Source organism: Tasmannia lanceolata, unplaced genomic scaffold (genome assembly GCF_043159265.1).
Source record: "Tasmannia lanceolata isolate RefF3 unplaced genomic scaffold, GAP_Taslan_0.1 ptg000002l, whole genome shotgun sequence".
NCBI classification, from domain to species: domain Eukaryota; kingdom Viridiplantae; phylum Streptophyta; class Magnoliopsida; order Canellales; family Winteraceae; genus Tasmannia; species Tasmannia lanceolata.
Window position 1 is genome coordinate 43,740,346 of NW_027518679.1, and position 14,705 is coordinate 43,755,050.

Consider the following 14,705-nt stretch of genomic DNA (forward strand, 5'->3'; position numbering starts at 1 on the left):
TATTACAAATTCTTGCTTTATTGGATAACCTTTTTTTTTTATAAACCTTTTTTTCCCCTATGATCTGCTTTTCCCAATAATTATCTTATTTTTACTTTTGAGTGTCAATTTTCCATCTAGAAAATGATACATGTAGACGAACCCAACTAGTGTCAAGATTAGACTTAGTCAATTTGAGCCGGGTAGATTCTTTCACCTTCTTCTTGAAAAATTTCTAAAGGATTCATTAGCCGACCCCAACTAGTTTGGGACAAAGGCTTAGTTGTGTTGAGTTGTGTTGAGTGTCAACTTTCCATCTGAACTCAAAAGGGTTACTTTCAGCTTGGTGGTTTACATTAAATTGTCTTTCTAGCATCCTATTGTATTTGATTTTTGTTCCATGTTCGTGCTTTTTGCTCAGATATATTACATACTCAAAAGAGGAAGAAGCAGTTCGATGTATTCAATCGGTACATGGTTTTGTATTGGATGGCCAGTCCTTAAGGTAGGCATGCATTTCACTTTCTGGTAGTCTAAACAAGACACGTCTCACTCATCATCTTATCACTATGTGGAATTTTTGTTTGCCCTTGCAGAGCATGCTTTGGTACTACAAAGTATTGCCACACATGGTTGAGAAATATGGTATGGCTATATGATTAATCAGTAGGAAATATGTGCATTTACTTGATGAATTTTTTTAGTGACTTCTACTTTTAGTAGGCTTAAAACTTGTTTACTCTAATTTCATTGAGAACAATGTGTTTGTTGGTCCAGCCTTGCGGCAATCCAGATTGTTTATATTTGCATGACATTGGTGCCCAAGAAGATAGTTTCACTAAAGATGAGATAATTTCAGCTTATACGAGGTATATCCATTTCTACAATGCGTGGACTTTCTTGCATTTCTTCCATTCCCGTCTTATCTATTTACGCTTGCAATTGACATGCACTGATTCATTAACTTCTTATGGCCTCTTTTGTGTTTTTACTACGAGGGTATAATTGAAGTGGTTAAAGGATTGCAATTGTTTTATCTCACAATACGTATTTTTAGGAAACCGCATTTGTTTTCCTTTGGAAACCTGCACATACACAAACCAAAGAATTAATTTCCACTTGCTAACACTGTGCTCTTAGACATATAACCATTTTCATCGCTCTTAGACATATAGCCATTTTCATCTGTTCTCCTTTGGGAACTTTTATTTTCTTCTTTGGGTCATAGTTTCATTTTATTAAAGAAGGGGAAATTTACAAAGAGTCTCTAGGTAATAAAAATAAAACAAACAAAATAGTGCAAAATGTGAACCTCGGTACTGATTGACAACGCCGGTGGAAAGGCACCATCCATCTAGGGTTGGCAGACTCAAATGAGGTGGAAGTTTGAGCCGTCTACCAAGGAATTTATTTTCTGTGAAGTGTAAACATGAATAGAGTGGTGGTAGAATGGGACTCACTCAATGTCATAAGGTGGCTAAGAGACTCACGTAAGCTACCTTGGAGATGTGCAGCACTATTTGATGATATTCAGGACAGGATTGGAACCTCTTCGATATCTTTTAATCATATTAGGCGGACAGCAAATGGAGAGGCGGACCAGCTTACTAGAGAGAGGGGTTAGGGATAGAGTGGAGCTTTTCGACTTTCTTCCTCCATAGCCGCTAGCGTTTGTATCTTTATTTTATTTCTGTATTTTTCGGTTCTATATGCCCTTTCTTTTTATCCTTTTTGGGACCTCCTCGGTCTTCATTTTTTCAATGAATTTATCCTTGCCATTAAAAAAAAAACCAACCTAATGAACATGGTGTAGTGTCATCTCAAGGGACGCACAGATGCTGCTGTCATTTACTTTGTATCTGCAAGTTTAGAGGAAATCAATCATCTCTGTTTGCACTTCCACCATGAACTTTCTAGGAAATCACTTGAATCTCTTCCAATAATGTTATTTCGCTTGGCCTCATTGAGATCTTTAAAGCTAATGGAGTCAAGTTTGTCAACTTCACCCATGTCTTCAATTTCATTGGAGTCCTGGACGTCAATATGCTCATGAAAAACTTCCCAATTTCTCCTCTCATTTCTAAAAGCCCCACATTCAAACTGAACTCAAATTTCCCAAAGAGCTCCCATCAAAATAATGCCACTTGGAGGAGGATCCTATTTTTCCTTTTTGTCATTTTTTGTTGTTCCAGTTCTTATAGATGTCTTGTTAAGAAATACCTTAAAATTACTTCTTCACAAGAGCCCAATTAATAACATGACCTTTGACAAGAGCTCGATTAGTAACACTTGGAGGAGGATCCTATTTTTTCCTTTTTGTCATTTATTGTTGCTCCGCCTCTTATAGATGCCTTTTTAAGAAATACCCCAAAATTATTTCTTCACAAGAGCCCAATTAATAACATGATCTTTGACATTCTTAATGATATTCACAATAAAGTTTTGAGTCCTTGACGTCAATATGCTCATGAAAAGCTTTCAAAATCTCTCCTTTCATTTCTAAAAGCCCCGCATTCAAGCTGAACTCAAATTTCCCATAGAGCTCCCATCAAAATTGTATCTAATAATGCCACTTGGAGGAGGATCCTATTTTTCCTTTTTGTCATTCCTTGTTGTTCCAGCTCTTATGAATGTCTTGTTAAGAAATACCCCAAAATTACTTCTTCACAAGATCTCAATTCATAACATGACCTGTGACAAGAGCTCGATTAGTAACACTTGGAGGAGGATCATCCTCTTTTTCCTTTTTGTCATTCCTTGTTGCTCCGCCTCTTATAGATGTCTTTTTAAGAAATACCCACTTCTTCACAAGAGCCCAATTAATAACATGATTTTTGGCATTCTTAATGATATTCACAATAAAGTTTTATTTCTCAAAGTTCGTGTTTCTTTCATTCCCAATCTGCCACGTATCTTCAAGATAAGTGGGTCTCCAACTAGTAAGAAGGTTTCCAGTGTTACTTGGTGAAACCCAAGTTATATTGAACAAACAAAGAGCCGCAATCAACATCGACCACGCTAACCTACAATTTATGAAAATGTGGCTATTGTATTCTTCATCCTTTTTGTCCAAATATAATTTCTTTTTTCTTCATCTTGTCAAGCAGGTCAATCTTCTCCATGATGTCAACAAAAAGTGTGAATTCTTAGGGGAATGGGGGTCTTCCAAAATCAACCAACTTGAGAGATTGAACTGTCCTCTCTTAAAGTGTCACAAAGAAGACTTATACCATGAAATATACCATATGAGTCTCCACGCAAACCCTCCCCCCATTGTTTAAAAAGTCATTTAGTTGATCATCAACTCGCACAAGTCAACTCAGTTTTACCTTGGCTGAGTTCTTGTTCGACGTCAAGTTTTGACCTAATAAAAAACTCATTGACTCGCCCAAGTTAATGAAAAATTGACCATTTCAATCGTTGATTCCTTTTTACCTTGATCGAGTACGTGTTCGAGTCCTTTTTACCTTGATCAACTCGCTTAAGTTGCCTGCCATTTTGCATTACTTGTCTACTGTCATTGTCTAAAATGGTGTTTTGCAATTTGAGATTTATTTCACTATGTAGGTGCTGTAGTTCTCTTTGGAAATTATGCATCCTTTCAGTTTCTGTGAGCACGTCTATGTGTTTCTACTTATTTGCTCCATGCTTATCATGTTACTTGAATATGTTTTGGCGTAGTTTGACTGTATTTCTATCCACTTACATGCAAACTGTATTTAAAGGAGTAGGGTTCTACAATTTAGTGGTGCTACAATCAATTTGCAACGGCGTTCGGGGACTGTGTTGCCTCCTCCACCAGTGGATGAATTCTGCAATAGTGGTGTAGCTTCTTCAGGCAAACTTATGGTCAAGAGTGCCTCAAGTGTAAGACACCATTCCTAATATGCTTTTCCAATAGATAAATTCTTGCTCTACCTAGAACTTTGGAGTCCTATTTATTTGCTTTCATGCTTTTCATGTTACTTGAATATGTTTTTGCCCTCTCTTTTGTTTATTTTAGCTTCTTGTTGTTTCTCTTGCTTTGAGACATCCTTGGTCTTGGTGTTCCTTTCACTCCTTTTTTTTTTGCTCCTAATGCTATTACCATTAAAAAAAAAACTAGGACTTTGGAGTCTATTGGTTTTAACATTCCCCACCTGCTAATAAGTAGGATGCTATGTTACATGGATTCTTCTGAATCGATGACGTACCCGTGTCGGACACGTCTCAGATTCTTATACTTTAGGATTCACCTAGACAATTCTAAATCTCTTTAATCTATTTTTTCCCCTATCTACAGCAACAAATTTATAATTATCACATGTTTTGAGTTTTATCTACCCTAATAGTAGGGTTTTTATATGGAAATAAACGCTATATTTACTTAACCTACCAAAATTCTCAATATATCCATATTATAATGTTAAAGAATTAAAATTGGCTGAATCCACGAATCCTTTTTTTTTTAGGTTAGGCGAATCCAACATTTGATACCCGTGTCGGATTCCGACACTTATATCCATACTCATGCAACATTGGTAGAATGGCTTGCAAGCTTTTGAATTGTGTAGATAGTTGAATATTTCTTGCTATGAGATATTCTATTAAGGTTTAATGACTTATATTCTGATCATAACTGGGTTTTTCTTTGCTACCAGAATCCTGCAAATCATATCAAAGGTTCTCCTCCTAGTAGTAGCTCTGAAAGATCTAGCATCCTTCCAGCGGCAGCTTCATGGTATGCTATTTACTATCACATAGCTTCTTCATTTGTTCAGTGAGGTATTATTGTTTCTTAAATCTTGATTTCACTCTCCAGGGGATTACGTGCTTCAAATTGTCGACCACAAGCCGCAAGTACGCCATGCCTTCAAGAACCTGCAAAACAACAACCTGACACATTCAATACATCATCTGCCTTGTCCTCGGTGGCTGCAAGCTCAACTCTGGCATCGGAAATGCATACTGATGTAGCAAAAACATCTACGGCAAATGAAAATCATTCAAGGCTTTTGAATGGTAGATCTGGGCTGTTGGAATCTTCCAAACAATGTATAGAAAGAGAGTTCCAAACAACTGCAGATGAACCTTCAGGGGTTCTTGTAGATGTAGCTTATGAAACGGACAGAGGCGTCAGAATGCCACAACAAATTGCAAACCCTGAAGACCTTGATAGACGGCAATCTCGTAGTTGCAGTCCCGATAAAGTTGCACAAAGTTCTGTCACTATTGATGCAGCCATACCGAGTTTATACTCTGGTTCGTCTTCATCTGATATTGATAGCCATCTTGGGATTGAACATCCTGGCAGGATACACCAAAGTTCAGTCTCCAATCATTTTTTGGATAGATCACCTGGAAATTCAGTTGTTGGCTTGCGGCAATCTTATCCGGAACATGGTTTTGATAATATTGACGCTTTGACCTCACAGCCACCGACGAGAGAATGGAGTTCTGAATTGCAATCACAAGTATTTCCGGCTCCAGGCAGTGAAATGGATGGGGTTTTATCATCCGGCCATGATCGACTGCTTAAGATGTCAGAAGTTGTTACTCATCCCTCATATTTACCCTATTCATCCAGTTCATTTAATTCTTCAAATCATTTCAGTGGAATTTCTTCTCAACATAATGATACTAGTATGAGTAATCAAAGGAGTGAAAATCTTAGAACTGCAGCTGGAAAAGTTGATGAAGCCTTGCCACTTTTTCCAACTGATGGTTCAGTAACATCTAGTAGGTACGAAGAAAGCAAATTTAGTAGTTCTACCTCTGAATTGGGGAGTAATTTTGAAAGTTCCGATAATTTCTGGAGTGTAGAAAAGATTGGGTGTTTAGGAAGGTTAAATGGTGATACATCAGAAGTTGTCGATATGGGGGAGAGCAGCATCATCTCAAATATCTTGTCAATGGACTCAGATGCATGGGATGACTCATTGACCTCACCTCACAGCTTAGCTAAATTGTTTAGTGAAAGCGATAAACAAAATGGTTCACTTAGATTATCAAATTCGAGGAAGCTACAAAACAGTAATCAGTCGAGGTTCTCATTCGCAAGACAGGAAGATTGTGTGAATCAAGCAACCCATTTGGAACGTTATCCCTGTCGAACCGGGTATGCGGAGAAGAGTTGTTTTGCCCTGCAAGAGTCCATGGAGAACAGGGGTTCTTATGGGGATAAACTTCCAAATGGTTTTGTGGGCAGAAGTTTTGAAGACTCTAAAAGTCCCGTCAATGGCCATTTTGGTCTTTCTTCTAATAAGGTTTCTGGTGAGTACGAAGTAAATTTGAGGTTGTATTTTATTTATTTTGGCTGCTATTTTTGATAATTATTATTCAACATGCTTATGTTTTAGGAGTGCATATCTAGTTTTCGTTCATACCTTTTGTTTTAAATATGATTTCAGATACAAGCTAGGCTTCTTTTGATGCAATGTTGTTTTCTTTGTAACGTCTCCAGTCCTCCTGTATATTTCTAGACTTGTACTGTTGAAAGCTCATTTTCTTGAGTAGAGGTGTCAATGGACCTAGATGGTCTGATGGATTCTAAGGGTCCGAATGGTATTGGACATGACATAATGGTTGGATCTTATTTGGATCCATATCATAAGGTTCCAAAACATCGGAGTGGGCTGAGACACAGTTATAGAGCATCCTATATCTGATTGGAGGCTGCTAATGTATGAAAATTCACTTCATATATAAATGAAAGACTATTTATGAAGTGCACTTTTGTCATATAAAATCCTTGATCAAAACGATTTTCCCTCTCAAACGAATGAAGTCAAGTAGATTCTCTCTCTCTCTCTCTCTCTCTCTCTCTCTCTCTCTCTCTAACACACACACACACACACAAACTCTCTCTCTCTCCCATTTCTTTCTACCCTCTCACCTCTTCCCTAACCGTAAGCACTAATTGCTTAGGGGGGCTTGACTTAACTAATAAGGCGTTGCTTGCTTGCAGGAACTTTTGCTAAAATAATGAAGGAACCAACACCACATTTTTGGCAGTTCTCTCGTCTACCAATTCCACTAACCTACCCTTTCCCTTTGAACCATAGTCTTCTCTACGCATTTCGGTCCACCGGAAATTCCCTCTGCCAATCAAATCAATTTGAATTAGGGTTTCACTTTCGAGTTAGCCTTTAAGAAAATTCATCAGAACTTAAATCAGTTAATTCACACCAAATATAGCAATATGTAAATATGGGAAGCAACAATTATAGGTCTGATTACAATAAGAAAGTAGATAAAATGAAACGCCAGGGCCCCACCACCAACCCATAATCTAAGGAAAAGTCCCAGGGATAATGCTAAAGAGCACAGGTGGCTAGCCAAGGGTATCGATGGCAAAATCAGGTCTAATAATGGCTGAAACAGTAGAGGTCAGATCTCACCCAATAAAGTATGCGCCTCGCCCTCAAATCTCTATCGTAGGATGCCAAGACGGTGGTGGAGAAGTCAGGAAGTCTAATTCGCCCAAAATAACTTCAATCAATCACCCCAATAGGTTGAGGGCTAGGGATGATATGATATGAATAAGATCGCCCCCCTCATCCCCCAAACCTTTCCCCCTGAACAGCAAGGTCACCAAAAAAGGAATAACAAAACCAGCAAGGCGAATAAAGGATTCCCACGATGAAGGGGAAACTCGGCAAGGAAGAGTAGACCAACAAGAAGCGAAGAAAAAAAGTGGAGGGGACTGTTCGGTGTAAACAACCCCTACTAAAATATCAATTAGCCTCAAGGACTGTGCGATCAGCCAAGAAGGGGTAGAAACAAGAAGGAAAGGATACATGAATAAAAAAGGCGAAAAAGATGGAGTGAAGGTACGGTTGATATTGGACAGCAACATGCACAGGGAGAAGAAAGAAAGTTAGGAGATGAGAAGATGAAGAAATGGAGAAGAAGTAGAGAAGGAGAAAGCAAAGAACGGAGTAGAAAGAGATGGGAAGAAGAGGGATGGGAATGAGAAGTGGAGAAGAAGGATGGAGTGAAGGTAGGTTTCCGAGGGTTGTTGCGATATTCGACAACAACTTGCACAGGGGGAGAAAAGAAAGCTAGGAGATGAGAAGATGAAGTAGTAGAGGAGGAGAGAGCAAAGAATTGAGTAGAAAGAGACGAGAGGAAGAGGGATGGGAGTGAGAAGTGGAGAAGGAGGATAGAGAGAAGAAACCCCATCTTGCGTCAAAACGTCAAGAGAGAGGAGGCTTCACACGATCAACATTCCAATTGCAATTTTCGTCCTTTAAGAACGGAGTAGAAAGAGACGGGAGGAAGAGGAATGGGAATGAAAAGTGGAGGAAGAGGAATGGCTTGAAGGAAGGGTTCCGAGGGTTGTTGCGATGTTCGACAACAACATGCACCGCGGGGCGAGGGGGGGGGGGGGGAGCTAGGAGATGCGAAGATGAAGAACTAGAGAAGGAGAGAGCAAAGAATGGAGTAGAAAGAGACGGGAGGAAGAGGGATGGGAGTGAGAAGTGGAGAAGAACGATAGAGAGAAGAAACCCCTATCTTGCGTCAAAACGTCAAGAGAGAGGAGGCTTCACACGATCAACATTCCAATTCCAATTTTCGTCCTTTTTGCCTCTTTAAATAGGCTTAAGTGAGAAAAGTGGACCCTCTTCTAAAGACCAATGGGATATGTTATAACTTAAGTGACTTAAGTTATAACGAATGACCTTACTACCCCCACTTAATTTGGGCGTGATCTTGGGCTCGTTAGATAGGTAATCGAAAAACCTTTCTAATGGCACACAAATCAAGACAAATGGACAAGATTTGATTACCTCAAAAGTAGGCTAAAGTTCAAAATAAAAATCATGGTCAAGGGAAAGTAAGGGGGAGAGTAAGGAGTAGTGACGAGGTGGTGTGTGAGTGGCCTTATGGGCCCTAGATGATGTGGACACCCCCCACATCTATGCTCTAGAATAATAATATGCTAAAATATAAAGTCCTAGATACAAAATAAAAAGATAAAAAATTTAAAGTCTTTGTATATGGGTGAATCACATCAATTAGTCTCCTGGGCTCTTTTTTTTTTTTTTTTTTAAAAGCGACAAAAATGTAATTATATTCATACGAAAGTTACATAATTGGGGGACTAGGAGTCCCCATATAGTTACATCGTATGATGGCCTAGGAGAGAGCTCTAGGCCCCAGGAAAATTAAAAAAGACCAATCTCCCTATCCACGCCCTTTATCTACATCACCTCCAAGCTAAAGTCCACCTATTCAATCTTCCCAAAAGATCCTTCCCAAACAAAAAAAAAAACTACAGAAAATATGTGCGATCTTCCCCGAAGATCTTGAAAATATAATGAAACCTTCCCCCACCACAATCGGTCTTCCTAGGGGTGTTCAATCGGTTATAACCGAACTGAAATAACCGAAATTTGATAACCGAAATAATTTCGGTTATCAAATTTCGGAAACCAAAACCGAACCGAATTTTACGACAACCGAACTGAATCAAAATTTGGTTATAACCGAATAACTGAATAGTGATAGAAAAAGACAAAAAAAATCTATTTGGACGGATCGATCGGAGGGCTATGATCAATTTATCGAAACGGTTTTTTAGGCACAACTTATTGAAGTTGTGATCAATCAAATAGACGGTTTGGATCATCCTACGGAGTGCCCATACACCATTTTTTGAAAAAAAATAATGTTTATTTTTGGTTAATGTCGGTTATTCGGTTAACCGAATTTTTTTCCCGAGATAACCGAAACTGAATGACCGAATTAACCAAAAATAAAAAACCGAAACCGAACCGAATTAGCGAAAAACCGAACCGAACCGACCGAATCAATTCGGTTCGGTTCGGTTAAAACCGAATAATGAACACCCCTAGGTCTTCCTCGAAGACCTTGATAAAAGCCTGCCAAAAAGTACCTTAATGAAAGAAGCCATGTGCAGTAACCCTAGAAATTCCCCATCAAGAGGAACACTTTTCCAAGTTTTGCAAGATAGACTCAATCTCGAGTTCCATTCCGTCGTCTTCTGAGATGAAGGGGGGAGGATTCACAGGGGCCAGTTCGAGGTTTCCACGCCTCTTTTTCCGAGCAATCCATTCTTCCAACCTTTGTATTCCCACCGCCTTTGCAGTCTCCCAACCAATGTTTCGAAGCCTCCTCTCATCAACCAATGTTTTGTTGAAAAAATGGTGTTTGTGCATGGGTGTGTGAGTCTCCTTCACGTTGTGTGTCCCCGTTAGACAGAAGAACTCATCAGCATTTAGCCCGGGCGCTTCCTTGAACAGTTTCCACTGTCTCTTGACACCAAACCCAAGGTCTTTCCATCGATAAGCAGATCCAAGGATGGGAGATCCTTGGGAACAACACCCACCTTTATCTGCTTTATTTTATCCGGGGATTTGAATTTTGAAATTGAAAGGGTGGGGCCTAATTGCTCAACGGTCATTCTGACGGAGTTCCTCCGGTCAGGCCGCCCCAACCCAAGGTTTACCACAGGGATCTCCGGCAGCTTTCTATCATCAAAAGTTTTGTCCACTAAATCCAGAGGGTTCCTTAGACTCACCGGAGAAACACCTGCAACTCTAAGGGGATTAATACTGGGTGAAAGCAATATGTGCTCACTGCTGTCATTGTGAACTTCAATTCCAATGGTGAAGTAATCACCCAGTATCCGAATCTGAACAAAAGGGCGAGATAGCTTCTATCGAGAAGTTAGGGTTTTAGCCGATACGAAGCTCATACAGTGATCATGATTGCATTTCATCTTTACTTCCAAAACCGGGCCAAAGATTTTTCCTAGGGCTTCCACAGTAGAAGTAACCCAAGCGTGAAGCGGGATTCCGTAAAAATTAACCCAGATCTCTTCCGCTCCCTGAACGAAATCCTTGTGCCAGGCAAAGAGTGAGAGTAGCTAGTTCCCACAAGCCTCGTTCCCCTTTGCCAGGACCCTAGCAGCCAAATCCATTTCGTCAAACATGAACATAATTTCATCCTTTGCTAAGATACAAGGTCTTGTGAGGGAGGGGATGTCCCAAAAGCTTCTAGCCCATTGCCAAAGTTCGTCTAAAGTTCCCCTATTATCCCTTCTCTTACCGATCAAACACCCTTTCAGTGTTTCCGTTCGCGTTTCCGTTCCCGAAAAACTAAAGTGCTAGTGGGATGGAAACCACCTAGAGACGTCATCAAACTCAATGTCGACGGTTGCTCCCTTAGCAGCCCAGGCAAGACAGGCATTGGGGTTTTTTTAAGGAATTCATCGGGTGACATCATCAGCTCATTTGCAGGCTCATTCCGCATCACCGATTCTACAAAAGCTCACTCTTCGCCAAGGTTTGGCCATTTTCATCATACAGATGGGGGCAGTTTGGAAGTGGAAAGCGATTCCTCTAATAATATTTTGTGGGCCAAAGGGATTTGCGACGGCTGTGGAAACTAGCCAATCTCATGGATTATATTTACGATCTTTGCCCATGCTGTGTCTGTAGCGCCAACGATTTGGCTGATCGTCTAGCCAAATCAGGAGCATCGAGCACCTCATTTTATATGGGGCATGCTTCACCGCCTGAAGTGCACTTGTAATTCTTTACCTGATTTGGTTGATTGTCTAGCCAAAATCAAGAGCATCTAGCACCTCAATTTACATGGGGCATTCTTTACGACATGAAGTGCACCTGTAATCCTTTATCTTTAATGAAATCAATATCTTTATAAAAAATGGAGATTCAAAGAATGCCATAGCTTGGTCTACAAGATCATCCTTGGGACCGTGTAGGATAATGAGCTTTATTTTGGAAGTTATTGATATTTTCAGGGATATTTTACCGTTTTAGTGAAAAGGCGGATTATCTTAATAGATAGTGTGGGTAAGACTGATCATCTGAATAGGAATGCATTGGGATATCTATTTCCTCGTTGTTTGTAGTTTTTTCCCTTTTTTAAAGTTTTACTTCTCACTAAAAAATCAAAAAAGGAAAAAGACATTAGTTCTGAGGACATGAGACTTGTGCTTATTTATTGTGAAATTGGTGAAAAATGGAGATTCAAAGAATGCCATAGCTTGGGCTACAAGATCATCCTTTGGACCGTGTAGGATAATGAGCTTTATTTTGGAAGTAATTGATATTTTCAGGGAGATTTTACCGTTTTATTGAAAAGGCAGATTATCTTAATAGATAGTGTGGATAAGACTGATCATCTGAATAGGAATGCATTGGGATATCTATTTCCTCGTTTGTAGTTTTTTCCTTTTTTGAAGTTTTAGTTTTCAGTAAAAAAATCAAAAGAGGAAAAAGACATTAGTTCTGAGGACATGAGACTTGTGCTTATGTATTGTGAAATTGGTGACAATCTATTTTAATTGTGCGAACGTTAAATCATGCAAATCCTGAATGGATGGATCTCTAATTTAACAGTTTGTGGCTTTTATATTTATTTCCAATTTTGTGGTTTGATGCGATTCTTGTTGAGATCAATGTGATTATATCTGTTCTAGCGTTCTAGTGACCGTTTTGGACATTTGTAAGTTCATATTACTTTTGAATTTTTCTGGATGCAGACTTGTTAGTTTTGTAAAGACTGATTCTCTCTCTCTCTCTCTCTCTCTCACACACACACACACACACACACACACACACAGACACACACACACACACACACACACTCTCTCTCTCTCTCTATATATATATATATATACATATATATTAATTCTTCCTTGCTTCCCAAAACAGTTTCAAGGACTCAAATTTCAGCCCCACCTGGATTTTCGGTTCCAAGCAGAGCAACACCACCTGGCTTTTCATCTCAAGAGAGGACAGATCGAACTTTTCAGAGTACATCTTCTGGTTTGTTGACTCTCTTTTTTAATGGTTGGTTTGTTGACTTCTTACTCTGCTATATGCTGTAGTTATAGGTTTTCTGCATTTTTAACTTGTTCTTATTCTGTTTCTTTGCAGTGAGTCAACTACTTGAAAGCTCCTCTTTGCTGAGAAAACCGTATCAGGTTCCGCTAACTGGGAATGGTGGCAGCATTGGCGATGTGGAATTTATTGATCCTGCAATATTGGCAGTTGGTAATGGGAGACTGCCCCTTGGACTGAGTAACTCAGGCTTAGATTTGACGTCAACTCTTTCTCCACATCTTAATACCTATGAAAGTGACCCAAGACTTCAGCTATTGATGCAACAAACCATCTCTACACATCAAAACTTCAGATTCCCTAATGATGTGGCAGATAGGTTTTCACCGTTTAATGATATTCATACCCCATCTAGGTTCATAGATCAAACCCAGGACAGCAGTCTCTCTCACTTTGCACAGATGTCACTCCAACATTCCAGAAATTCACGCTTGTCAAATGGCCAATGGGTTGGTTGGAATGAGGTTCCAGCTGGTAATAACTTGGATGTGGCAGAGTTTGTCAGAAATGAAAGACTTGGATTAAACAAGTATTTTCCTGGTTCTGATGAACTAAAATTCCGCATGCCCAGTTCAGGTGATTTATATAACAGAGCATTCGGGATGTGATTTGAAAACTATTCATCATTTTATCGACTTCGAATGTGGCCATATGCCTAACAACCCTTGCCCTGGAAGAGCAAATTATTCTACCGGATCATCTATATAGTGGATGTGGCAAATGACTGATTGGTGTTCATTGGGAAGCTCGAAGGATGATTCTGTTTGCTGGGGTAGTGGAAGGTCTCATCATTTGGGCTTTGATACTACATACCCACAGGTAAGAAATGAACCTCACGTAAATGGTAAAAAAAATGAGAAAAGGGTTCCTGCGCTCGAGTACAATAAACAAGGGTGGGGCCACATTGTTGGGGTGATCCTAAGCATTCATTTGAAAGGCCCCATCATGGATGGGGTGTGTACAAAAAATCAGCTTCATTGGATCATCATAGGATGTCCATTTGTGGGGGTGAAAATGGACATACTGTTTGTCCACTAATCTGCCCATTTTTTCACTCCACAAATGGATACCCTAAGATGATCCAATGGAGTTGATTTTTGGTGGACACCCTATCCATGAAAGGGCCTTCCAAATGAATGCTTTGGATCCCCCCAACAATATGGGCCCACCCCTGTTTCTCCACTCGAGCGCAGATAAGCTTATCTACTACGCTCGAGCGCAGAAACCCTTTACTCAAAAAAAATATACATTTTTATTACTCAAAAAGAAAAAGTATGCATTTTTGCTGGTTGAAAATTTTCTGCCTATGAAGTGAATATGTATCCTGCCATTTACAAATTATATGTATCTGTGATTTAAGTATTTAGCTTTGAAATCTTCCTCAGAATTTTGATAATTTTAACAATTGCCTGCCAACATGCACTAGTCAATATCACCCAACACTTGGTGATATTCTCAAAACTAGCAGTGATCTACGCAGTTAAGACGTCTACTTTGGTTCTGTCTCCTTAAGGAGGGTAACTATATAAGTTTTCAGTTTGGGAAAGATAAGTAGGTGCTGTTGTTTTTAGAAGCCAAGGGCCTTTTTCCTGATGAGTGATGAGCACAGAAATTAAGATCACAATGCATGCATATGGATGAATCTCAAACTTATTATAATGGCCTTGGCTGTTAAGCATTCCTTGGTATGTGTTGTATTTTTTTCAATGTTGACCAATGCACATGTTGCCCACCCACCAATTGTGTATCTGTGAACCTGTGGCTCGAATGCATTTTATATGTTTTGATAAATTACTTAAGGGCCCGTTTGGATACCTACCATTTTGTATATGGATTTGGAATTGAGTT

The 14,705-nt window shown here is 39.5% G+C and overlaps 1 protein-coding gene across 6 annotated transcripts in view; it reads left to right on the plus strand.

The window, feature by feature from the left end:
- The window catches only part of LOC143874086 (uncharacterized), a 38,650-nt gene that overhangs the window by 7,889 nt on the left and 16,056 nt on the right, over positions 1–14,705 (plus strand). For 4 of the 6 annotated variants that reach the window (XM_077376860.1, XM_077376861.1, XM_077376862.1 and 1 more), the window contains 8 exons: positions 401–484; positions 576–624; positions 757–848; positions 3,705–3,846; positions 4,620–4,699; positions 4,781–6,231; positions 12,669–12,806; positions 12,894–13,676. In XM_077376860.1, coding sequence (XP_077232975.1) covers positions 401–484; positions 576–624; positions 757–848; positions 3,705–3,846; positions 4,620–4,699; positions 4,781–6,231; positions 12,669–12,806; positions 12,894–13,465 — 2,608 coding nt within the window. In that variant the 3' untranslated portion in view covers positions 13,466–13,676. The remainder of the gene's footprint in view (positions 1–400; positions 485–575; positions 625–756; positions 849–3,704; positions 3,847–4,619; positions 4,700–4,780; positions 6,232–12,668; positions 12,807–12,893; positions 13,677–14,705) is intronic. The other 2 variants (XM_077376864.1, XM_077376865.1) reach the window with 2 other exon arrangements.